General features: G+C 42.4%; 1 protein-coding gene across 1 annotated transcript in view; it reads left to right on the forward strand.

Moving 5' to 3' along the window:
* smc3 (structural maintenance of chromosomes 3) overlaps nt 1-26,041 on the forward strand; it is a 39,222-nt gene continuing 13,181 nt past the window's right edge. Inside the window, exons 1-19 of the mRNA XM_017686281.2 lie at nt 1-15; nt 1,716-1,791; nt 3,051-3,089; nt 3,569-3,636; nt 5,769-5,840; nt 6,228-6,307; nt 6,413-6,491; nt 6,824-6,941; nt 7,916-8,091; nt 9,276-9,356; nt 9,622-9,786; nt 11,980-12,101; nt 13,205-13,418; nt 17,503-17,606; nt 18,146-18,245; nt 21,048-21,208; nt 22,065-22,206; nt 22,466-22,616; nt 22,936-23,088. Coding sequence (XP_017541770.1) covers nt 1-15; nt 1,716-1,791; nt 3,051-3,089; nt 3,569-3,636; nt 5,769-5,840; nt 6,228-6,307; nt 6,413-6,491; nt 6,824-6,941; nt 7,916-8,091; nt 9,276-9,356; nt 9,622-9,786; nt 11,980-12,101; nt 13,205-13,418; nt 17,503-17,606; nt 18,146-18,245; nt 21,048-21,208; nt 22,065-22,206; nt 22,466-22,616; nt 22,936-23,088 — 2,116 coding nt within the window. The remainder of the gene's footprint in view (nt 16-1,715; nt 1,792-3,050; nt 3,090-3,568; nt 3,637-5,768; nt 5,841-6,227; nt 6,308-6,412; nt 6,492-6,823; nt 6,942-7,915; nt 8,092-9,275; nt 9,357-9,621; nt 9,787-11,979; nt 12,102-13,204; nt 13,419-17,502; nt 17,607-18,145; nt 18,246-21,047; nt 21,209-22,064; nt 22,207-22,465; nt 22,617-22,935; nt 23,089-26,041) is intronic.

Below are 26,041 nucleotides of genomic sequence, written 5' to 3' on the forward strand. Positions count from 1 at the left end.
ATGTACATTAAACAGGTGAGTGAGAGAGACAGGCTAAGCTAAGCTAAGCCCAATTTAATGTTGCGCTTCTGTTAGTTATTAGCGCGAGTTCTCCTCTTTATACCTATTAATGCCCCACATTAATTACTTTGTGTAGCTTCTTCTGGTAATAAAAATACATTGTTACAGATGAGCTAAGCTCAACTCAGCGAATTTTTCGCCAGCTTCTTCGAATTTTCCCGTTCCACCTTAAACGGCGCAGCAGTTTCATTCCGGCGCCTGAGGCCAGAATGGAACTGCTGCGCCGTTTAAGGTGGAACGGGAAAATTCGAACAAGAAGCTGGCGAAAAGGTAGTTGTGGCTAACCAAGTTCGCGTTAGCTGTCATTGGTTTTGTCTAAATAGGATTAAGTATTTGTGTGCTTTGCTCGTAGCCTTGAAAAATGAAAAGCATCACATTTCGTTGCTGTTTTTTGCATCTTATGGCCTCGTATGTTTAATTTAAGCTAAGTGGCTAACGTTAGCTTGTACAGTGAATTGACTACATTGACATGGCCGTCAACTTTTCTGTTTGTGGGGCCAGAAAGGTAGTTAATTGATTTTAATCCTGTCCGCTTTCCATCAGGGTAAAATGATGATTTCTGGTGACTAGACAGCCTTTCCCCCTTTTCACAGCTGTAATTTTGCTGCCGTCAGACTTTTTAGCCGCATTTTTCTGTCTGGTGAGATCTGTTGGTCAAATCATTAAAAGGGACATGTCACTGATTTTTCAGCATTTCTGACTAATTCAGTCCTGGAGATGTAAACGGAGTCATTCACAGACGTGATGTGATGTTCGCTGTGGAGAAACTGATCTGAGCAGACTGATTTCTGTACAGTGCTGGTGATGGGAACCAGGGGTCCTGAGGTCTACCACACAAATATAACCATTTTATTTACTATTTAGTTACTAAAACCACCAGTGAACCCACACGTGTCTTCTGATTTATTTATTGTTTGCACGTGATAACGGTAAAATAGTGTTAAGTCTGGAAAAAACGCATTTTCTGTGGGACTGATTTTGTCTCACAACTCCCTTGCATGTATTTCTCTGCCATGAATACCTTTAAACCTATCTGTTTCAAATCCCTACCTCAAAACTATAGCGAAGCAGTGTCTTGGACATACAGCCACATATTTGTAACTGGGTGAAACCTCCTGTGAGGGAGCTTTTAGAGGCATTGAACTCTTCAGACGTCTGGTTCCTATCACCACCACTGGGAACAAATCTGTGGAATTCCCTTTTGACGTTTCCGTATTGGCTGGAAAGCTGAGTTTTAATCCTGTCTCTTCTCCAGAGCTCTAATTTTTACTTATGTCAGACTTTTCACATTTTTCTGTCTGGTGAGATATGATGGTGAAATTATTTAATCCAGTAGTCAGCTGAGAAAACGTTAAAATTGCCCACAAAGGCTGGAAGGAACTGTAGTTAATGTATTTATGAAGAGCAACTGTATTTGTGCAGGACTTTAACCATAGTTTATTGTATATGTTGCTCTTTAGTGATGTATAGAACCACATTTGGTAGCATAAGCACTGTTATAACAGTGTACATGACAGATATTGCATAAACAATCCTTTTAATCTGGATGCGAAAATGTTTACGCTTAAGAAACGGGAATGATGATGATATTCAGTTTAACTTTGGAGGCATTAAGTAACATACAGAAGCTGTAAACTTGCACTTCATGTCACCAGGTCATCATCCAGGGCTTCCGCAGCTACAGAGACCAGACTGTGGTGGACCCCTTCAGCTCGAAGCATAATGTTATCGGTGAGTTGGGCAGATTTCTCCGAGTAGCATGGATGTGCCAATCATGAATTTTGATTTCTTTAGAATTTTTAGAACCATTTTTGCACACTGTGGAGTTGGACGTCCGCATTTATCCCATCTGTGCAGTGAAGCACCCACGTCCGTGCACACTAGTGAACACACACACTAAGGGGCAGTGAGCACACTTGCCCGGAGCGGTGGGCAGCCCTATTCACGGCGCCCAGGGAGCAATTCAGGGTTAGGTGCCTTGCTTCTCAAGGGCACTTCAGTCATGGACTGTCAGCCGAGGGGATCGAACCGGCAACCTTCCGGTTACCGGGCTGATTCCCTAACCTCCAGCCCACGACTGTCCTTTGCAACCAAGTTGGCTGAAAGTGCAGGCCATCATCATCAGTGTTACATCATCTTTAAATAACATCAGTCAAGTGAAGTGCTCCACCTAAAGTAAGCGGCAGTTTGGCACAATGAGTCAAGCTTAATTGTTCTGTGACCCTTTGGTTCAAGTCTGTCGGCAGCGTTCATACACAGCACGTGCGCATTTAACCTGCCGCATGTTATTAAAACCAGAAACTTGAACTTGATATCTCGGTTCATATTCTGAGCAGAAATCTCTCGGTTTCGATTGGCTGATAAGAGTAAAAACTCCAGCAGCACTGCTGTGTCTGATCCAGCACAACACACTAACACACCACCACCGCATCAGTGCTACTACAGTGCTGGGAATGATCACCAGCCAAGTAGTACCTGCTCTGTGAGGGTCCATGGGGGTCCTGACCACTGAAGAACAGGGTAACAGAGTATCAGAGAAACAGATGGACTACAGTCTGTAACTGTAGAACTACAGAGTGCAGCTATACAGTAAGTGGAGCTGATAAACTGGACAGAGCACAGAAACCTTATTTATAACAAGTCATAATGTTATGCCTGATCGGTGTATTAACGTATAGTCTATATGTAATACGATGATATAGGACTTTTCCACGTACTAGAACCTGTATAACGGACACACAACTGGGCTTTAAGTGTAAAGTTATGTTAAAAGATGTAACTGTAACTTTGCTCACAGCCGCCGTGAGTTTCTCCTCCTTTCGCACGGCGTACAGTAGCAGGCGATTAGCTTGAATCGCACCACTTTATTCTGAAAACCTACGTTTTTGCCTTCCTGATGTCACTTTGGTGAAGTGTGGAAAAGAATGAAAGTGGTATGATTGCCTATATAATTGCCTCCATTCTCTCATGCACTGTGTTATTTTCTACAGTTGGGCGAAATGGATCTGGAAAGAGTAACTTCTTTTACGGTGAGTACCGCCCGCTGTAGACGGCGGAGTAATGGGCACCCTGCTTGTTATGTAGAACCTCACAGCAAAGATCGGTGAAGGTCTCTTAAACAGAACACTCACCCTCAAGCTACTGCAGGCTGATTTATGTCTACTTAATGCGTGAAGGCCATATATATGTTTTAACTGTGCTTCTTTGTGTGGAGTGCCTGACCCCACTCAGACAGAGTGTGTGAACATTGAAGTGAAGATGCACCTCACTGGCGTGCGCGTGTGTAATAGATATAATACATCTGTGAATGTTTATATATACAGTAAGCAACTCTTGTGTTTTTTTTTTTTTTGTTGCTGTTTATTTCAGCCAGACTGTTTACCGCTCAAGCTTTAAAGTCACTTTAAATGTGCGACGTTAATACAGTTGCTGTTGTGAACTCGATATCTAGGGCAACTGAACAAGCCCTTCATGTTTAACTGAAATGGTGCATTCTGTGTCTTTGCAGCCATTCAGTTTGTGCTGAGTGATGAGTTCAGTCATTTGCGCCCGGAGCAGCGCCTGGCCCTGCTGCATGTGAGTAAAACGGGGGTGGTGGTGATTTACCAGTCAGAGAATTAGGTGCTGCTTAAAAGTTCATGAGTTTATTCCCAGTGGAGAGATGCTGCTATTGTATAATGGAGCAAAGCTCTTAAAGGGCCCATGTCTTTTAAATAAAAGGTTGATGTGCTGTGTAAACGTTTTAAACTCTACCATTCACTCCCCGGTCTATACAGTTTCTGGCAGGGGGCGGCAACCCAAATGTTAAGAAGAGCCATTTCAGTAAAAGTCAAACCACCTTGGGAGCCACAACCTTTTATGTCTGTTTTGGCTGTAAATATGTTTCGGTATGTGCTGCTGTACTAATCCGATTTTCTCACATCTCCAGCACGAAACTTTTCCGCAGAAGGGGAACAGTTTTTTGTAAAATGTCCCTCAACCTTCGGCTTTTTATTCGCCAGCTTCCCGTTCCAATTTTACACTTCCGTCTTAAATGTGCCTGAGGCGCCAGAATGAGACTGCTGCCCTATTTTAAGGTGGAACGGGATAATTCGAACAAAAAGCTGACGAATGAGAAACTGACTTCAGCTTTGCAGCTTTTAATGTTTGGCAGTTTCTCGTTGCAGATTAAGTGCGTCAGGAAACCGGTTCGTGGCTTATAAACTCGAATAAGTCCATTCGTCTCCAACCTTTTGACGTTCGTCTTAAATCCTTCTCCTTGCCTTTTCGTTGGCTGCTAGCTAGGTGAGATTTTTATCTGCGTTGCTATGGTGACCAGCAGTCTGTGCGCTGATCTTCAGGATTAAAGGATGAATTACGCAGTTACTCCAACGTTTATTAAGCTGCTGAACGATCAGCAGAGCTTTATTTTACTGTGAAGGATCATTTTATTTATACCTACAGATCTGATTCTGTTGTGGAGCAGCAACAGGGCAGGAAAAGAGCCGCATCTGTGGTCTATGAACACTAAACTGCTAAAACAGCTTGTTTTTGAATTCCTTGTCTTTGGTGTGAGTGCATTCACACACATCCACCTGTTGAGCCGGCAGCAGTTTAGCTCTGCCCATTCATTATGAAGTCAGCCTGGACTTTTCGAAGAATGAGCAAACTGTGCGCATGAATTGTGTAGATTTGAGAAGTTTTTAATTGTAGGCAGCAGATCTGGAGTTCCTCCTTCCCCACAGATGGCATTTGGCCAATCATACCGAAGATAACCTCTGCACTGCCGTTCCGAAGACTTGAAGCAGGTGTCACAGCAGTAAAGTGCTGCTTCGTGAAATTGTACGGCGTAACTATCTAACGTCGATCAGTCGGTTGCTAAATCAGTGTAACAGAAAGATGAGCTTTAACGTTTAGCGAGCGGCCCGTGTAGTCCAAAGTAAGCGGTGCAGTTGGTTTCATGTTTGCCTATTCAGATTTCCTTCATCAGTAGCTTCCAAACAGGTTGTGTATGAAGGTTAAAATGTAATTTACAGCACTGTGTGAAAGTTTCCCTCAGCAGTGAGTTTATCACAATACACATTAGAATAAACTCGTATTTATAATTCAAATAAACAGAAAAACAATAAAAAGTAACAAGAATTTCTTGGGTCCATATTTTTCCTTGACACCTTCACAGCCGCCACAGAGACTCGTTAATATCATCAATTACATCATGAGCTCAATTTACTGAGCACTGATTGGTCAAACCAGGAGCTGCTTTATAACTACATATAATACTGGGCTTCCTCGAGGAGGAGAGGCTGGGAGATGGGTAAACAAACACACCAACACACTAACATCCAGAACATCACTATTTTTTTTATATATATATATATATATATATATATATATATATATGCTCAGCAAATAAAAACAAACTAAACAAATAGATTTTTTTTGTCTTGGGTGCCGAAGACTTTCACACAGTACTGTACAAGAAAAACTACAGTACCCTTTATGCCTCATTGCTCCAGTGTACTGATGCCTGAAATAGCTTGCTTGGGATAGAAGATCTAACAGCCTTTATCACCGTTGCACCTTTCAGAAGTTATATAGTTTTTTCAGAATGTGATTCAGCCCAACAGATGAACATAAAGATGCATCTCTTCTTGTCCTCAATGCAGAACGTAGGTTGTGTTGTGTTGTGACTATATTTTTGACGTAATGACTGTCTGTTGCATCTACAGGAGGGCACTGGTCCGCGAGTCATTTCTGCTTTCGTGGAAATTATATTTGACAACTCTGACAACAGGCTGCCGGTAAAACACCTTACTAATAACGCTGGATGTGGAGACGAGTGATATTTTCTTAACATGCAGTTATTGCCTTGTGAAATTCTTATTACATACTTGCAAATGTCTATAGGAAATGTAGTGATGCACCATTTTTATTAGTTTTATCAGGTTATTACTTATTAGGCTATTAATTATGTAATTTTACAAATTAAACAATAATGCAGCTCAGAAGAGTTTAAAGGCAGCTTGTCTTGACAAGAAGCCACATGTTGTGCACATCTATTGTTAAAGCCTCAGCAGTTATATGGTATATATTTCATGTTGTAGTGAGGAAATATTAAGCTCTTTGCCAAATAATCATGAGTTTGTGGTGAAAGGTCTGGTTGAATAAGTGTCCTGCACCGATAACAGATTGACAAGGAGGAGGTGTCACTGCGTCGTGTCATTGGGGCGAAAAAGGACCAGTACTTCCTTGACAAGAAAATGGTGACGTAAGTAAATGTGTATCTTTATAAAACCAGCGTCTGTGTTTTTGAGAGAGTGCTGGTGGGTAATAGCAGGTGGTGGAGCTTTAACTGATGTTGTGTGTGTTTCAGTAAGAACGATGTGATGAACTTGCTGGAGAGTGCGGGTTTCTCCCGCAGTAACCCGTACTACATCGTAAAGCAGGGAAAGGTGAGAGCACCTCGCAGGAACCTGCCACTTTCTTTTAACTACAGTTTGGTTTTTGTTTAATTTTCATCACCGTTTGCTATTTTAACTGATGAGAAGCTGTATAAATAAATGTGGTGATCTGCAGGAGGTTTGCTGTGCTGTTTCTGTGATTTTTGTTTTTTTTTGTTTGTTTTTGTTTTTTTAACCTTTTTCATGGGCTGTTTTTATTCATCTCTTAATTTGCCAAGCTAACTTTAGTCCTCCAGTGTGATGTCTCTCATTACGGTCGATTAGTCTTGCAATTATTTATTTATTTTGAGTGTTGCTGTAGTTTTGCGTTGTTGTGTTTGCAGATCAACCAGATGGCCACGGCTCCTGACTCACAGCGTCTGAAGCTCCTGAGGGAGGTTGCAGGCACCCGAGTGTACGATGAGCGGAAGGAGGAGAGTATCTCCCTGATGAAGGAGACAGGTCATTTTTACAAACGGCAAACAGACTCGCTCTTCATTTGATTCATGAAAAACAAAAATAATACTGTCTTTGGTTCGATTCCATAGTCTTAACTCACACAGAGGGTTTTGCTGTAGGTGTTCTTTACTCCAGTGCACTTGTTGGCAATAGAACTATTTTTCAGAAATAGATTTAAGTAGATTTGAAGACGTATTTGCAGCAACACTAAGCTAATGTAATTAGTTTTTACTGATTCTGTAAGTGCAGTGGAATAGCAGATGTAAGGGTTACGTGTTTAAAATGAAAAAATTGCATGTTTTAAACGAAGACATGGATCGCTTCTTGTAGGGTTCCATCGCCAAGCTCTCCTAGTTAGAAATATAGACGTATAAACTGTTCTAATGAACTGTTACATTATAATATATGGTGCATTTCCAGATAGATTCCTATGCATGATGCATTGCACTTGATGGGCAGGCATGTCAAACTGGTAGGGGACTTTCCAGTCCAAAGTGCTGTGGAGATCAGCGTTTACCTTCGTGTAGGACTCTGAATTTAGTTCCTGAAGGCCTTGCTCATTAGCTGATGAGCTGAGCCAGGTGTGCTTAATGAGGCAACATGCAGAAGTCTACAGTGTTGTGGTCCACGAGGACTGAAGCCTGACACGTGTTAGTGTGTGGAGATTTATTGTCTATACTATTGATACTTTTTATTTTGAAAAATATTTAGAAAGTGTCATGAAGCTGAATTATATCAGTGTTGTGGAAGAACGGAAGAGTTTTGATTATGTAGATGAAAAGGCACGTCTTTAATATTACTTAATTACCCATAACCCTTGTTCTAATTACTTGCGATTATGCTTTGTTTAGGTGTTTAAGTTCTGAAATGCTTTCTTTTGAATGACTTGCATGTATAAGGCTCTTTAGGTAGACATGGGGAAAGACATGAGTTGCTTAGTTATCTAATTTCTGTATTTGTGTTTTGTTTGTTTACAGAGGGGAAGAGGGAGAAGATTAACGAACTGCTGAAGTACATAGAGGAGCGACTTCACACGCTGGAAGATGAGAAGGAGGAGCTGGCGCAGTACCAGAAATGGGACAAGATGAGGAGAGCACTGGAGTACACCATCTACAATCAGGAGCTCAACGAGACTCGCGCCAAACTCGATGAGGTACACACACACGCGCAAACACAGTCCTGAGGCTGTTACGCACCGAAAGTGGTAGATGATCATGGAAGTGTGAAATATTCAGACGCGACTTTTCTGCTTTAAAGCTATGCGTGCGCACAGGACGCAACACGTTTTATTTATTTATTTATTTATTTTTATTCCGATGTGGTGTTCGCAACACCCAAGGGGAAAAAAGAGAAAGTTGGCAGAATGTGCTTTACTCCTCCTAAACACTATATGCCAAGTGGATGATTGGCTAGTCTCCTTTCACCACTTTATTCAGGTTTTAACACTTTTGAGCGCTTTCGCAAGTAGCTTGGATGTTCGTAGCCCAGTTTGAATTACTTGTGGAGATGCGACGCCACATGTGACAACGCAGAAGACAAACGAATCCTTTTGACTTTTGTAAAACAGTTTGATTTACTGCGACACAGTCGGTCAGTCAGCTTGGTGGTTTCTGTGGAAAACGCAGATACAGCAGTGACTGTTGCGTTGAGTTCATGTTTGATTCCACAAACAAGTCACAAACTTACACACTTGAGTGTTTTTCTTTTCTCTAACACTACGTAGATGCGACTTCTTCTTCTTTCGGCTGCTCCCTTTAGGGGTCGCCACAGCGGATCATCTGCCTCCATCTTGCCCTATCCACTGCCTCCTCTACTTTCACACCAACCATCTCCATGTCCACCTTCACTACATCCATAAACCTTCTCTGAGGTCTACCTCTTCTCCTTCTACCCGGCAGCTCCATCTCCTACATTCTTTGACCAATATATCCACTATTCCTCCTCAACACATGTCCAAACCATCTCAACCTGGCCTCTCTGGCTTTATCTCCAAACTGCTCTACCTTCACTGTCCCTCTGATCTGCTCATTTCTAATCTTGTCCATCCTTGTCACTCCCAACGAAAATCTCAGCATCTTCATCTCCGCCACCTCCAGCTCAGCCTCCTGTCTTTTAGACAGAGCCACAGTCTCCAAACCAAACATCATAGCAGGACACACTGCTGTCTTGTAAACCTTCCCTTTCACTCTTGCTGCTGTCCTTCTATCACACATCAGCCCTGACTCCCGTCTCCACCCACTCCACTATGTAGATGCGACTGAATGTTATAAATGTCAGGTTACAATATGTACATGAGAATATTATTACTGTTTTTGATTCCTGACTTCTTTTCTGTAGCTGTCCTCTAAGAGAGAGACGTGTGGAGACAAATCCAGGCAGCTACGTGACGCTCAGCAGGACGCCAGAGACAAAGTCGAGGTAAGGACCGTCACCAGCATCATTAACTTAATGGAATACTTTTATCGAAAAATGCTAATGTGGCTGTCAGTTAACGGTGACAGGCTAGTGGAATCACATGTGCATTAACGGCAGATGGCTCCTACTGTCATCAGCGCTTTCGCCTGAAGCAATTAAGAGGGATCAGTGAGTAGTAGTTTACAAGTTTGGAAGTGGTTGTGTTATGTAACCCCTTGCTCGCTCTTTCTCTGCGTCTCTCTCTCCCGCTCTCTCCCTCTCTCTGTAGGAGACGGAACGTGTCGTGCGAGAGCTGAAGGCTCGTATCTCGGCGATGAAGGAGGAGAAGGAGCAGCTGAGTGCTGAGCGGCAGGAGCAGATCAAACAGAGAACTAAACTGGAGCTCAAAGCCAAAGACCTGCAGGACGAACTGGCAGGCAACAGCGAACAGAGGGTCAGCGCACACACGCACGCATATACTCACCCCGTGCACCTGTATATACACATTCAACAGTCTTTTCAGAGTTCTGTTAGAAATAAATAAACGTCCCCCATGTTGGCAAGCTGGAGTGGCTTAGCACGGCACATAGTGCATCTACGTTTCAGCAAAGTTCAGGTGGTTTTTAGGCCTCTGATTTTCACATTTAGACAGTCCAGATGAGTTTCTGTGGAAATTTTGATGAATTATTGCATCCAGCAAAGTAAAATAATGCAATCTAATGTGTCAAAATCAGTGGTTCACTAATGTGCTTTAATATATACAAGGCATATCACACCGCCACATGTGACTGTATCTTCAATGTGCTATCTTGTCCGTGTCGTGCAGCACATGCTGTCTGCTGGTTTTAGAACGCAAGTGCATAAAGAAAGTGAGGCAACACGCTTTCGGAAATCGTTACACAACTTGAAAGGTCTTCAGCAGCCAATAGGATCAGTCTAAAAGTGTGTGCTAGCAACATTTTTCCTCCAAAAGGCCTCATTTGAACAGCCCATCAGTCTAAGGGTGAGAAATAGATTGTCTGTCTGTTTATTTATACGATGTGAAGTCCTTATTTGAAATTAATGATTAATTAATTAATAAAGATAAATTAATTAACTCCCGCTGTTCAGTGATGAGTCATCAGCGCTGACCATCAAACAGAAATCTTGTTATTGTAGACTAGCAGACTTGCAGCACTGCATAAAGACTGTGTGTAGGAAAGTGCACGTAAACATATTTGTGTGTGTGTGTGTGTGTGTGTGTGTATGTATATATATATATATATATATATATATATATTTTTTTTTTTTTTTTTTTTTTGCATACACACTCACTCATTGGCCACTTTATTAGGTACACCTTGCTAGTAAAAGGTTGGACCCCCTTTTGCCTTCAGAACTGTCTTAATTCTTCGTGCCAGACTTTCAACAAGGTGTTGGAAACGTTCCTCAGAGATTCTGGTTGGTTATTTGAGTTCCTGCTGCCTTTCTATCATCTGGAACCAGTCTGCCCGTTCTCCTCTGACCTCTCACATCAACAAGGCATTTTCATCCACACAACTGACCGCTCACTGGACGTTTCCTCTTTCTCTGACCGTTCTCTGTAAACCCTAGAGATGGTTGTGCGTGAAAATCCCAGCAAATCAGCAGTTTCTGAAATACTCGGACCAGCCCGTCTGGCACCAACAAGTGTACCTAATAAAGTGATGTGTGTGTGTGTGTGTGTGTGTGTGTGTGTGTGTGTGTGTATACACCCCCACACAGGCCACTTTATTAGGTTTGTGTTTTTTTTTTGTTTTTTTTAACCCCAAGTTGCCATCTACACTGCCATTTTTTGTCAGCTGTGCTTTACATTTAGTGAAATTGAATTAATGAATTGGAGTAAAATCTTTGTACATAAATTATTAAAACGTGTAAGTTATTATTTTTATTCTTGTCCTGTAAAGTTGCTATTTTGGTGGACCTTGTTCTGACAGCAGCACTCTGTTTGTTGTATTGTAATATTTATACATTTATTTATTTATTTTATAACATTATTTAGTCCACAGTGTGCTCTGTATGGTCATCACCGTCCAAGTATTTATGGACTGTTAATATTGTTTTACATCAGCATGTATGTTGTTTCATCATATATAGTTGATGCACATTATCTGTTGCATAAAACTCAAAATCTGCAGGGTATGTTGGCAGGAAGGACCGAACAGAGGGTCCGCAGTGTCCCCGCCTGCGTCACAGACTACACACACTGCACTGGGCTGTGGTCCAGAGAGAGGCACACACACACACACACACACACACACACAAACGCACAGCTTGCCTTTATGTGTGAAATACACACACTGCTCAGACCTTCTTTATTCCATCCTGGCTCAGTGCAGGATTAGCTCCACCTGTGTGTGTGTGTGTGTGTGTGTAGGGGGCGTGGAGAGAATGAAGTGCGTCATTGGCTCTTTTTTCTGCTGAATGTGATTCCAGTTTGGCTCCGAGAGAGATCCTCACTCCACTCATGGCGCTGTGTCAGCTGTCATTCTTCCACAGCACGTGACTGTGTTTGATAGGATCTTTCTTGCTCTTTAAAAAGTACCACTTTGGCCCATTTTGAAGGAATGAATGAAGCGCTATAAGCACTGAAGTGTTCAGGCTCTATTTCTTTCTTCCTTTCTCTCAGAAACGGCTGCTGAAAGAGAGGCAGAAGCTGTTGGAGAAGATTGAGGAAAAGCAGAAGGAATTGCAGGAGACTGAGCCCAAATTCAACACTGTGAAGGAGAAAGAGGAGAGGGGCATTTCCAGGTGAAGCCCGGTTTCCCTTTAGTGATGTTCAGCAACACCTGATATTATGCACTGATCGGGTATAACATCTTGACCACCTCCTTGTTTCTACACTCATTGTCCATCTTATCAGCGCCACTTACTGTATAGCTGCACTCTGTAGTTCTACAGTTACAGACTGTAGTCCATCTGCTTCTCTGATACTCTGTTACCCTGTTCTTCAGTGGTCAGGACCCCCATGGACCCTCACAGAGCAGGTACTATTTGGGTTGTGGATCATTCTTAGTACTGTAGTAACACTGACGTGGTGGTGTGTTAGTGTTGTGCTGGTCTGAGTGGATCAGACACAGCAGTGCTGCTGGAGTTTTTAAACACCTCAATGTCACTGCTGGACTGAGAACCAAAAATATCTAGCCAGCAACGTCCTGTGACCAACACAAACTGTGCAGCAGCAGATGAGCTGTCGTCTCTGACGTTACATCTACAAGGAGGACAGACAAGGTAGGAGTGTCTAATAGAGTGGACAGTGAGTGGACACAGTGTTTAAAAACTCCAGCAGCACTGCTGCGTCTGATCCACTCATACGAGTGCAACACACACTAACACCACCACCACATCAGTGTTACTGCAGTGCTGAGAATGACCCACCACCCAAACAGTACCTGCTCTGTGAGGGTCCATGGGGGTCCTGACCACTGAAGAACAGGGTAAAGGGGCGCTAACAAAGTGTCAGAGATGGACTACAGAGAAACAGATGGACTACAGTCTAACTGTAGAACTACAGATAGCAGCTATACAGTAAGTGGAGCTGATAACAGTGAGTGTAAAGTCATGTTATGCCTGATTGACATGGTTATTTTTTATTTTTACACATTATTTTCCCCTTTTTCCAATAAATATATGGTTGCCATGTCAGTATAGAGCCCTCCATGTAGCTATAGGTCAGTTATAAAACCTACAAATGTACCTCACTGAGGACTGAATGAATGTTAATGTTGCTGCTAATGAATGGAGGCTGCAAAGCACCAGTTTAGCATGATGCATTGAAATCAGCTAAAGGCTTCCCGTTATCTTTTTATCATTATGCTGTCTGATCCGTCTGCTTTTGTGCTGCTCACCCCCAGACTGGCCCAGGCCACTCAGGAGCGCACAGACCTGTACGCTAAGCAAGGCCGTGGCAGTCAGTTCACCTCCAAAGAGGAGAGGGACAAGTGGATCAAGAAGGAGCTGAAGTCCCTCGACCAGGCCATCAACGACAAGAAACGGCAGATTGCCGCTATCCACAAAGACCTGGAGGATACCGAGGCCAATAAGGAGAAGAACCTGGAGCAGTATAATGTAGGAATCAGGAACAATGAGTTTCCTTTTCCATAACAAACTAAATTATCCTCTGTTTTTTTTTTAAAGTAAGAGTTTATAGTATGTAAACATCGTTTCAGAACCTGACATTGTCCATAAAATCCATGCAGAATAGACTCCAAATATAACCTTTTTTCAGTTGATGTCACAAACCAATGCATTTCCCTTTGTCTGACCACTCCACCCAGTTATGCTCAGGTTATTATAATAATAATCGTGGAGTGTTTTTATTAAGGCAAGCTATCCAAGGTGATTCACGCATCAGTTTGAAGACATAAACAGAAACAAAAATAGCCTGACATAAAAATGAATTGGGCATTTTTTAACCATATGAGGTTGTTTCCGATGTTTGGCAGTTCACAGTCTTTTAAATGTGACCTGTACGCGACATTAGTCTGATCAGATCAGCTCCTAACCTGCAAAAGAACAATGCATCACGTGGTTCATCCAGAGGTGAACAATAATGACGACCAGCAAACGCCAGTCACTCCCGGAGCTTCGGTTTAATCATCGCCAGCATCGCAGGAGCGAAGTTCCAGTGGGTGAAAGTGGGGCTCATCACCCACGGTGTGTTCGTTTGCCGTGAAAAGCGCATGTTATTCAGCCACGGTCACTTCTTTGGTTCGTGTCCTCAGATTCGTTAAACTTGTATTTTTTTGGCTCTGCACCTTCAGTCTCCACTGGCTGCATTCGACCGTTTCGTTCTAATCCTCTTTGAATACGGAGCTGTTGCAATAAGTCTGGTACAGAAACATCAGCCTAAATGTTTGAGTCTCAGCAGCGCGAAATTATGACGAATGTCATAGAAGTTGGACTGATGGAAAAGTCGCGTGATTTTCGATCTGGCTGTTCAGACAGAGTCGCGTTGCCGCGGATAGGATACGGATCGGATTTCAGTACCACGTATGAAAGCGTCTCAAATCGGAATTGAAAATGTCAGATTCAGTGTGTTTATCTGTTCACACTGACGCACAGACACACATCTGTCTGTCACACTGATCAGATTCTGGCCACTTGTACCTGCTGTGTAAATGTAGCCCCAATGTCTCAGGGGAAAAACCATCGGACCCTGTAATGAGAACCCACTGGGGTGCTTGACTCTCTTTATGGAGGTGCCCTTAACACTAATCTTCCGCGAGCTACGAAAATTTTCGTAAGGGAAACCAGCGACCATGTAGCCCACTCCCCTGCTGTGAAGCGATTATGCCCATTGTCTTGGTAATGATATGGAGTGCAGTGGAAGTGGAAACCCCCCTCGAGCTCATACAACTCCCAAAGCAACGAACGTGATACAACTTCAAGGTAAACTTGAAGTTACAAGTGGACTGTATATGTTACCGATCCTACAACAAGCGGCAGAAAATTTTTAGACCCGTGTTTCAAAAGTTAAAACTCAAGCGCACGTAACTGCAGACGTAGAGACGACTGTTTCACTAATGAATCCCGCTAAACAATAAAAAAAACCTACAGTTTGAATCTCGCTCTTTGTACATTTCTTTTACTATAATATATAATGATATTTTTCGTCATCGAACACTTTCGGTTCTGCGTTTCAATTCGTGTAAGCGCTGTTTATTCTATTTTATGCTGTACTGCATCCAACAACAATTGTAAAGCTATTCTCGACAGAATCGCTGGTAATTTCATAAGTACGGGAGAGTTCCTCCCCCCCATCGGACTCACAGCTGTCCACGTTGGTAAGGATAGCCAAAACTTCTTTAGCGGTGTACGTCCTCTGGCTTGCCATAGTGCTTTCAGTCTTCTCCACACAGGATAGTAGGGAAAATGTAATTCACCTGCATTTGTGTTTCATCTATCTATCTATCTATCTATCTATCTATCTGTTTATCTAACTATCTGCCTATATCTGTCTATCCATCTGTCTATCTGTATATCTATCTATCTATCTATCTATCTATCTATCTATCTATCTATCTATCTAATTCAATTGCACGTAGCAGATGACGTACAGACGACTATTTCTCTAATGAGTCCCACTAAATAACAAAATAAACTACAGTTTGAAGCTACTCTAGACAGAATATACTCAATAAAGGCAATAAGAGGATGAAACAAATACATGTGGTGCTAAACAACATTATTCTGATCAAATCAGATACAAAAAAAAATAATCTGATATACAACAAACATTTAGCAGAATATTATATATTTGCAGAGGATATTAGTAGTAGTAGTATTAGACTTTCTGTGTGCACCACAGAGCTGCTGTCTCAGTCCTCCTCTGTGAATTAACATAATAAAGGGTGATGTATGGTCCTGCTAATTGCTGGCAAGAAGGAGGGGTGATGTCCTGAGGATCTTGAAATCTCAGGAGGGCTAGTGTTAAGGCATTGGCATATTGACCCAACATTGCCCATCAAACATCCGTATCCTAAAGCTTGCATTTATTTCCAAATGGCAAGCTAGATGTACAAGCATGAATGGGGAGAATGTTCTAGAGGCTGTGACTGAAATGGATCCGTACCCCCTCGTTAATATTGTGCTTTGTAAGTGGGACCTATTTAGATAGCAAAACAGGGAAAACGTTCGTCTCAGTAAAAGACGGAGCACCCAGCCTTCCTATGTTTGTGCAACCGATGAGGGGGATAGGGAGAGAGGTATAAAGCTGGGGTTACCCTGCACAACTTGTACCCCAGTTTTAGCCCTGATTCTCAGTCTGGCAGAGTCTCGCTGGCTCGAGATCAGCTCCTAAACTGACCCCCATACACAAAAAAGCAGTGTTTTATGTGGCTCATCCAGAGGTAAACAATCAAAATAGAGTCAACAGTAACAGCCACTCCTGGAGGTTTCAGTTTCACCTTCACCAGCATCACAGGAGCTAATAAGATGTTCCAGTGGTCGACAGCTGGGCTCATCACCCAGAACATGTTCGAGCTTGCTGTAAAAGGGCCTGTTATTCGGGCCCGAGTACTTTTGCTTCGCGTCCTTGATTTCGTTTAACTTTGACCAAGAAAAGTTTGAGAGCGTTCTCCAGTGTTTGCGTTCTGCCATTTCTTTCTGAATCTTTGAGCACGGGCAGATTTGGATAAATGCCTTCCAAGTTTGTTCATACAGAAACATCACCCCAAACCTTTATGCTGAAGACTAAGTTTGATTGACGTTGCGGAAATTCTGATCTGGCTGTTCAGACTGGGTCGTTTCGCTACGCATCGGACTTCAGTACCATGTATAAAAGTGTCGTGAAATGAAATGAAGAATTGAAAATGGCAGATTTAGGGTGTTTTTGCTGTTCGCAGTGACACACAGGTAACATGTCTCACATATATAGAAAAAAAAATCAGATTTGGGCCACTTTTACCTGCTGTGCCAACTAAGCCTTTGGGTCCATCAGACTCGGCCTGAATGTGCTCCTCCAAAAGCCAGTGAAAAGCAAGTGGAGAAGAAAAGTATTGAAACTTTTTTTTTAACAAACAGAGTTTAAGGCGCGACTGCTGTAGAGCTTATGTACATCTTTACATTCATTACCCTCACGGACAGGGTAAAAAAAATCCATTGCTTTTTTACTGTGTCGGCGCAAACGGCAAATAAAACGGTGGCAGCGGCTGCTCCACGTTTGTCTGTGTTACAGGACGTGGGGTTCGGTTCAGTGCGTGATCCTCAGTATTTCAGTTGCTTTAAAAAAATCTGCAGAAATCGCTCGGACGCGAGATGCCCAGTCTTTTTATAATCGCTAGGAGTATGAAAGTGTGGACCTGCCGCCGCTACCGAACAAAATCCTGTAGGATTCACTGAAAGATCTCATGATCTGCATGCGTCCACTTCTAGCCAGTGTCTTGCTTACGAGGCTGAACTTGGCTTTTTATTTGTAGCTGTATAGATCTGCCGAAATGTGCGTGGAAGGCATGGGTGATGAGGGAAAGTTGATTTTAGCATGAGAGAACATGATTTATTCAGCATGTTCTTGGTGTAAATTGTATTACACTTGCGAATGTAGTCTTACTGATATCTTCTCAATCATGGATTTTCATCAGTAAAGTTTAGTTAAAAAAAAGTTACTTATATATTTATCATTTCTATTTATATACGTTTTGCTTTATTGTAGAAACTGGACCAAGACCTGAACGAGGTAAAAACCCGCGTGGAGGAATTGGATAAGAAGTACTATGAGGTGAAGAACAGGAAGGACGAGCTGCAGAGCGAGAGAAAGTAAGTGCAGCAGCCCCACTTTCCCCACCCCCCCACCCCCCGCCTTATGACTAACACAGCCAGAGGCTGCCAGCGTTGTGTGACTAAAACGCCCAGCAGCAACCGACACCAGGGCCAGCCTTCATATTCCACATATCGATCCGCTTTCTGTGAGCATCAGGCCGTCTATGACTCACCCAAACAGAAATACTGTGTAGGAGATCCACTCATTTCTGTTTCCAGTATCCCCCTATCTCTCTCTCACACACACACACACACACACACACACACACACACACTGTCTCCTTCCCTCTTGATCTTTCTCACTCCTTCGTGCTGTTATTCACTCACTCACATATGTCTTACATCCCTAGGCTTCACGCTCCCCTGTTGATAGTTATTTATAAGTCTCGAGTCATGGGCTCCCTCCATATGCTGAGCCTTTACTGTGCGCTATAGCATGAAGCCCTGTGTGGAGCCCGAAGCTTGCCTGGATTAACGCCCAGGCATGGTGTCCCTAAGCTGGGCTGATGGGTGTGTCTCTGCCTCTTCACTTGCAGCTACCTGTGGAGAGAGGAGAATGCAGAGCAGCAGGCCCTGGCGGCCAAGAGAGAGGACCTGGAGAAGAAACAACAGCTACTGCGTGCAGCAACCGGAAAGGTCAGATACTCACTTGGTTGCCACCTATATGACCTTGCTTTATACGTGTTCATGCCCTCTCGAGCAGTATTACTCTGACCGCCACAGACCTGCACAGTTTAGCCTTTGTAATTGTAATTAGTGAGTTTATTTTGGTTTTGTCAAGGAGTTTAAACACATAAAAGTAAAAGAGAAAAAATTATAATAGTTAACACAAAAATAAAAGGAAAAATCATAGGTATAAAATTAATGGACATGATGATAAATACAAAAACGAGTACTGACTGAAAAGGTGTAGTCTGAGGTTATAGCTTATTTTGACTATCCTTTATAATCATATACAGTCCTGCATTGAAACAATACAGAGTGATATCAAAACCGCAGGAGATCAACATTTCATACATAATGATGATCATTCCTCAGTTTTGTAAGTGCGTAGCGTCTTAGTTTTAAGCTTCTTTTAAATTGCAAAGTGAGCTGCACCTTCTTAATTCCTTATCACAGTTATTCCACAAACACACCCCTTTGAGAGACGTGCATCTAGTTTTTATATTTTTCCTTGCTGTTGGTTTTCATATTTGCTCTCTATTTGCATATTTGAGTTTGATTACAGTTTGGCAGTAAATACTTTGTACTAGGACTGGGTGATATCGCAAAAAATAAAAGGTAAAATCGCGATTATTTTCAAATTTATTAATGATTCTCAATTCTGTTTTTTTGTTGTTGTTGTTCTTGCAAGATTTAATGCAAGAATTCAACAGATTAGTGCAAAAATAGTAACGGCACCAGCTAATTATTAAATTGCGCAAACAGTGGTTACTTTTAAATCTCCTTTCTAGAGACTCAAATTATTCAACAGTAATTTTTAACATTTTGTTTATATTCTTAGCAAACTGCTTCCGTAAAGCTCACAAGCAACTGTCACTTTAAATAAAGTGCAAGCATGACCTCCTTACATTAAGAAAAGCCTGTCTGTTTCAGGCTTGGGAGATGCCCTCTGACATTCCCAGCTGCACTGAAAACTCATTTTAAATTTAAAAAAATGTTTATATGTTTAATTCCCCTCATTGCTCGCGTTCCACTGGGTGCTTGTGCCGTAAGTGCTGGAACAGATTCGCCGTACTGCTACATTTGGTTGCAGCTTTCTTTTGACACAAATTACCCTGCACATGAATTTGTTCAACATCTGACTTTTCAAATCTGGACCAGTTCCGTACCACCGAACTGTTTCGAGGTTTCTTTGGTACGAGCTCACCCTGCGACGCGCCGCCTGCCTCCATCTTGGAGTGTGTGTGTGTGTGTGTGTGTGTGTGTGTGTGTGTGTGTGTGTGTGTGTTTATTCATTCATTCATTTATTTATTAATTATTTTTGTTTTGCCTGCGGCTGAGGTCGACGCACAGACCTGTAAAAGGGTGGTGTTTTTTTCGTACTTGAAAATTTGAGTTTTTTGTTAGTATTTGAATTAAACTGTGTACAAGTTTACATTGTTTAATCTCGATTGTCACGTTTCTAACATCATGCGAAAGCGTTAATTTGCATTAACCGAATTAATCGTGAAAATCGTCCAGAACCACTTTGTACTTTATCTGTGCAATAAGGTCGACTAGATCACTGAATTTTAAAGCATAATAAATGAACGCATTTTATTCATATGTTGGTGTTTGTTTTATTGACTTAATATTTAGAAAAATGTCTTTTGGTAAACATTTAGACCCCAAAAAGAAAATTTGATTTAAAATCTAGAAGAAAAAAAAAAAGATGTTAGTTACTCAATGGGTCTTATATTAGGCTAAAAAATGGTCATTCCAGTGTAATCTTGGCTAAAGATAGAACACAGCTACTGCCCAAACCCCCGTATGGTTTCATAGATTTTCAGTTTCTTTTCTTTGTAAGATTGAAGTAAAATAAGTTGGTGAAAGATGAGATTAAAATGGCAAACAGTGTAATAATCAGTTTTTATAATTTAGTATGAAACATTTAAATAACTGCGAGTAATCACTCCTGAAACAAATTTGTTTGTCTGTTGGAAGTTTCTTGCTTCATTATGTGTTCAGTAAAGCAGCTCAACTGGCTAAGAAAACAAATAAAACAAATATTTGAAAAGATTGACGTCTTGATCTTGAATCCAGTCTCCTCATCGGATATGACGGTACAACATCCATCATAAAAAGGGGTGTTTAATGTGTAAAACGATTTGTTCACGTTTTAATGGAATATTTTGAATAAAAAAATCAATTAAAACTAACAAACACGGCTAATTGTGAAAAGTAAATATGTGAATATTATTGCTAGAGTTAAGAGCAGAGTTAAGAATAAGTATTTTAGCACTTGGTTGAAAACTTGAGTATTCAAACCCAGTAAAATGCTCTTTAGATCAGCCTATATATATATATATATATATATATATATATATATAATTTTTTTTTTTTTTTTTTTTTTTTTTTTTTTAAAGGATGTTGCAAATCACAGCTATTGGTGACATCAGTATTTCAATGTCCAGTTTTGTAATCACTAACCGTAGGCTGTGCAGGCCTAGTGAAGGTCTGCGCCAGGACTTAAAGCCCTGCTGTTTCTGATGGCCCTTCCTGTCTACTGCTACGGCATGACACATGCTTCTCCACAATCCATTATAATTTAAATGATGGCTAAAATGTCATTAAAAAAATGTTTAAAGAAATTTGTCATACAATTCAACATCATCTTACTTGCGGTGAGTCAGTATACAGTCATAGGCATCCCATGCTATAAAATCCAGGACAAAAGTGCTCTACAAATAGAAAAACGGCGCTGCTGGAGTTTTAACAGGGTTTGTTTGCTCATAGGCCATCCTGAACGGCATCGACAGCATTAATAAAGTGTTGGAGCACTTCCGTCGGAAAGGCATCAATCAGCACGTCATCAACGGTTACCATGGCATCGTCATGAACAACTTTGAGTGCGAACCTGCCTTCTACACCTGCGTGGAGGTGACTGCTGGAACCAGGTGAGATGCACAGCTCATACTTTCAGTAGTAGGCATAAATTTAAGAGTAACAGATTTTTTTCTTTCACTCCTCAATAACGATGTGATTATTCCCTAGACGGGGCCGACTGTGAGGGAGAAAGCTGATTAAATATATCTGCAGAACTGTTACCTGTGCATAGAAGCGCTGTCAAGTTGTCATGACTGGCTAAATGTGTAAATGCATAAGGGCCGTGAACGCAGCCTAAGCAATGTTCGGTTACCAGGCTGAAGTGGCACAAATCCAATTATTTGTCCTGACGTGACTCCGATCTGATGTTTCAGGGCTGTGTGGACGCAAATCTGATCTTCTCAAATCCGAGCCACTTTCATACGCGGTTCTAGATCAGACACGTATCCGATTCGTGGCCATGTGACCTTAATGTGACGCTCAGATTGGAATTCATGTGCCCTTTTTTCCGCCATCATTCAGTGTTACCACGGCAACAACACCGAACAGACGTTAAAGCCTGTAAACGGTGGAAAAGCAGCTCATCTCGCCTTTTTCTCCTCCGTCTGGCTCTAATAATGAAGCTGAGAGCTGATCAGAGTTAATGATCTTCTCAGCGAAGCTCGTTCTGACTCACGTGACGCCACTGAGTAGGCTGTGCACTTGAGGGTCATTTCAGGACGCCGGTTCATCACATTAATGACCGATTTGAGTCACTTACCTGAACCATCGAGTTAGAGAGATCGGATTTGAGCAGTGAGGCTTGTAATGCAAAAACTTCAGATCTTTCTGCTTCTTGTTAAGAGTTTGGGATGTTTCCACCATGTCAGAGCATGCTAACGTGTGTGTGTGTGTGTGTGTGTGTGTGTGTGTGTGTGTGCGCATCAGACTGTTTTACCACATCGTAGAAACTGATGAGGTGAGCACTAAGATTTTGATGGAGTTCAATAAGATGAACCTGCCTGGTGAAGTCACCTTCTTACCCCTCAGCAAACTAGACGTCCGGGACACCGCATACCCCGAGACCAACGTAAGCATGCAGTGTGTGTGTGTGTGTGAGGGTTGGTTTCTCAGACAGGGGTTAAGGTCAGTCCTGGACTATATTTTCTTGTAGGTTCACTTCATTTAGAATGATCTGTGGTCCAGGGCTAGGCCCAATTCCTGTTTGGGAAACTGTTGTAAAACATGAGGCATTCTTTGTTACATCCATAACATACTGATTAGGTAAAGCCATATTTGTATGCATACATCATGTTACTATATGTAAACATTTTATTTTATTGTTTTAGGATGCCATCCCGATGATCAGCAAACTGCGATATAGTCCAAACTTCGATAAGGCTTTCAAGCATGTGTTCGGGAAGACCCTTATCTGCCGAAGTATGGAGGTTTCCACCCAGCTGGCCCGAGCCTTCACCATGGACTGCATCACTCTGGAAGGTGCGGGATCCGTATAATTAAATTAACACAGCTAATTTACTTACGTTTCATTGTAGGATTCTTGCTTAAAATAACCCGATTGCTGTCATTTATTGTGCACCGCTGCGCTGCATTGGTCACTGCAGCTCTTCCAGGTGACCTTTAAGAAGCCGGGTCTTTGGGCAGTCATGATGTTTGTGTACATTGACGTTAAATTGAGCTTTAACTCTGATATGTTTGACCCCTGCTGTTCCCCTTCGTTGCAGTGTCGCTGTATCAGTGATTTATATCTAATGCAGTTTTCCGTGTCATAAGGATTAATATGTCTGTGTTTGTGTAGGTGACCAGGTGAGTCACCGCGGCGCTCTGACCGGCGGGTATTATGACACACGGAAGTCTCGCTTGGAGCTTCAGAAGGACATGCGGAAAGCTGAGGAGGAGCTCGCAGAGCTGGAGGCCAAACTTAATGAGAACCTGCGCAGGAACATCGAACATATCCTTCCCATAATGCACTGCAGCAAGGCTACCCAGTTCTGGGATGCCACCGCAGTATTTAATGCTGTAGTGTTGCCGCCAAATCCTTGGAGCTCGCTTTTTTCCCAAATATTTGTTTTAATTTTTTTTTTTCTCGGCACACGCTGGACAAATACTTGTAACTTGTTGAGCCGAAACCATGCGCTCTCCTGTTAAGAGATGATGGGGAAAAAAAAGGTTTTCTACACATTTTATTGTAGGATTTCGATTTGCTGAGTAACATTTTGGGGGGACGGACTTAAATTTGCCTTTTGCACAGTTTGCTCTCCCCCAGTATGTTAAATTCTGCAAATAAACAGTAATTGAGCTTTAAAGCCTGTGTTCTCTGGAGTGGATGCGACTTAGAAAATCAACAATAAATGTCCAGAAGCGGCCAAATTTTAGCACAGAAGTATAGACGTTTGTAAAACATAGAACTTGGGGCTCAATCCACCTGCATTTGGGGCAGTTGTGGGCTGGAGGTTAGGGATCTGGCCCTGTGACCGGAAGGTTGCCGGTTCGATCCTCAGCACCGACAGTCCATGACTGAGGTGTCCTTGAGCAAGACACCCAACCCCCAACTGCTCCCTGGGCGCCGTGGATAGGGCTGCCCACCGCTCCAGGGCAAGTGTGCTCACTGCCCCCTAGTGTGTGTGTGTGTGTGTGTGTGTTCACTAGTGTGTATGTGGTGTTTCACTTCACGGATGGGTTAAATGCGGAGGTGGAATTCCCCTGTTTGTGGGATCAAAAAAGTATCACTTACTTACTTACTTACTTACTTACTTACTTATTAGCATTACAGAGAATTTTAGTGAAGGGTTAGAGATGCAGTAAAATGAATGAGGCAGGGTTATTTTAAAGTAGTAACCAAGCGTCAGCTAAACGTATTACTCTTCCTGAGATCCTGATTTGAGAGTTGGTTCAGATTTGAACAGCTGTCTGATGACTTTTTTTAATTAGAATTTATTTACCGATACAGAAATGATTTCGATGTCATTGTGCTTCCCAGTTTTTTTCCTCTTCTCACTTAATAACTGACTATTAAAGGGATGCCTTTTCTTTTTGGCCCAGGGAGGGGTAAACACTTTCGACACGAACACTTTGGTATTGAAAAATCTAATTTGTAATGGTCTGTAATGGAAGCCACTGTCAGCGAGGCATCTGGGTGGATATTATACGAGTAGACTGGGCAGTGAGGAAGGGTGGATTGTGTTATGTAATACATACTAAGCACTGGAAAGGTAATTGAATCTTGACCGTGGAACTGAACATCATATCAAATTTGAACTTGTGTGGTATCAGTACGCCTTTAGTGTGTTCAGGCACCTCTGAATATAATAACCGCTGCATGTGTTGGATCAAATTCTGAGTTTTGTGTGTCGTCACACCTCCAGAATTGGCCAGAATTCCCTGCTAGATTACGTTCTGCATCCAGCTGAGGAAAAAAGCAGCAGAGTAAAAGTAGATCAGGAGGTCAAACATCGCTGCCAGTCGTGCAGACTTGGAGCAGCGCAGACTGATTGTGAATTGTGGCTGACGTGGTTGTAGAGCAGGTAATATATAACTTTACACAGCTAATTTAGCAGGTCTTCTAATGGGAAGTGTCTCCGGAGTTAAATCTGGAGTGTCTTTTCTCAGGTGCTGTTTTTGGCTGTTCCCGTTTGGGCCTTGGAGGCAGTGTGAGCACTCGTTGGTCGTCCCTCGTTGGTACGGGACCAATGGCGTTGCATGCTGCTGCACCAGCGTTGCCGCAGTGACCGCGTTGTTGGCGAAAATGGATGATTATCAGAGAGACTCGAGCAGGGTTGATTACTTTTATGTAAGATAGAGAACGGCAGGAGGCTGCTGTACTGTAATACAGTGTACACCTGGATCAACAGACACATTTGGAGTCTGTGGCTCCCCAAAAAACTTGAATCCTGTTCCTAAAGGTGGGAAAGTTGACGGAAAGTTCCGCTGACTGCTGCGGTACGCTGCCATTGCTGCTGGCTGTGGTGTAATTTTCCGTTGCTGATACATTGGAAACAATAGAGTATTCGGTTTGCCGCCTACCGCCTGCCACCAACACACAAACTCACCGTAAGACTGCTCGCTTCTAACGTCTGTGCTCGCGTTTGGGTTGAATAGCAAGAGGTTTCAGGATTATGAGCGCACTTCATTCATGTGTCACTGTGCTAGTCTGTGTCAAGGTTAATGGGTAGGCGGAAGTAAGCTGTGTGTGTGTGTGTGTGTGTGTGTGTGTGTGTGTGTGTGTGTGTTAATCTTTGTGTATGTTCTTAAACAGAGTCTCTGAGGCCCAAAGCTGATTAACACAACACAGAACTGGAGAGGGCAGCTTCATGACTCACCCAGTCGTTCTGTTATTAACGCGTGTGTGTGTGTGTGTGTGTGTGTGTGTGTGACATTGGGGGATGAAGTGAAAGGACAGGAAGTGTGAATGTGATCAATGTGAGGATGAGGAGGATCTGGAGGGGTGATGCAATGGCAGGAGTTAGTGATGCAGTGCTTTGTAAAGTAGGAGTGTGTATGTGTGTTGGGTGGAATGTGTGGTCTGGGTGTATTCATGCCCCCCAAATAAAACGCGGGTGGGCAATAATTGGGCATGTGCGTATCCTGTGTACTGAAGTGGGCTGTGTGTGTGAGTCAGGGTGGGACAGTGGCAGATTCTCTACTCACTGATTGAATTCGGCGACAATTTATACAGAAATGATCGGAATACTGAATAGGAATTTCCTTCCTGATCCATTTTGAGTTCATTAACCGATGTCCTTTTGCCAAAAAAAATAGACCTTGGTCAAAAATGAGAGAGCACTATAGGCTTACTTTTTTAAGGTGACTGCACTGGTGTAGCAAAAAAAAGTGTAGCAGTTGAGGGGCATCGGTCAGTTTTCATTTCGGATGACTAACTGGGTCTTCAGATGAGCTACCAGCTG

This window comes from Pygocentrus nattereri, chromosome 25 (assembly GCF_015220715.1).
Source record: "Pygocentrus nattereri isolate fPygNat1 chromosome 25, fPygNat1.pri, whole genome shotgun sequence".
Classification (NCBI taxonomy): Eukaryota; Metazoa; Chordata; class Actinopteri; order Characiformes; family Serrasalmidae; genus Pygocentrus; species Pygocentrus nattereri.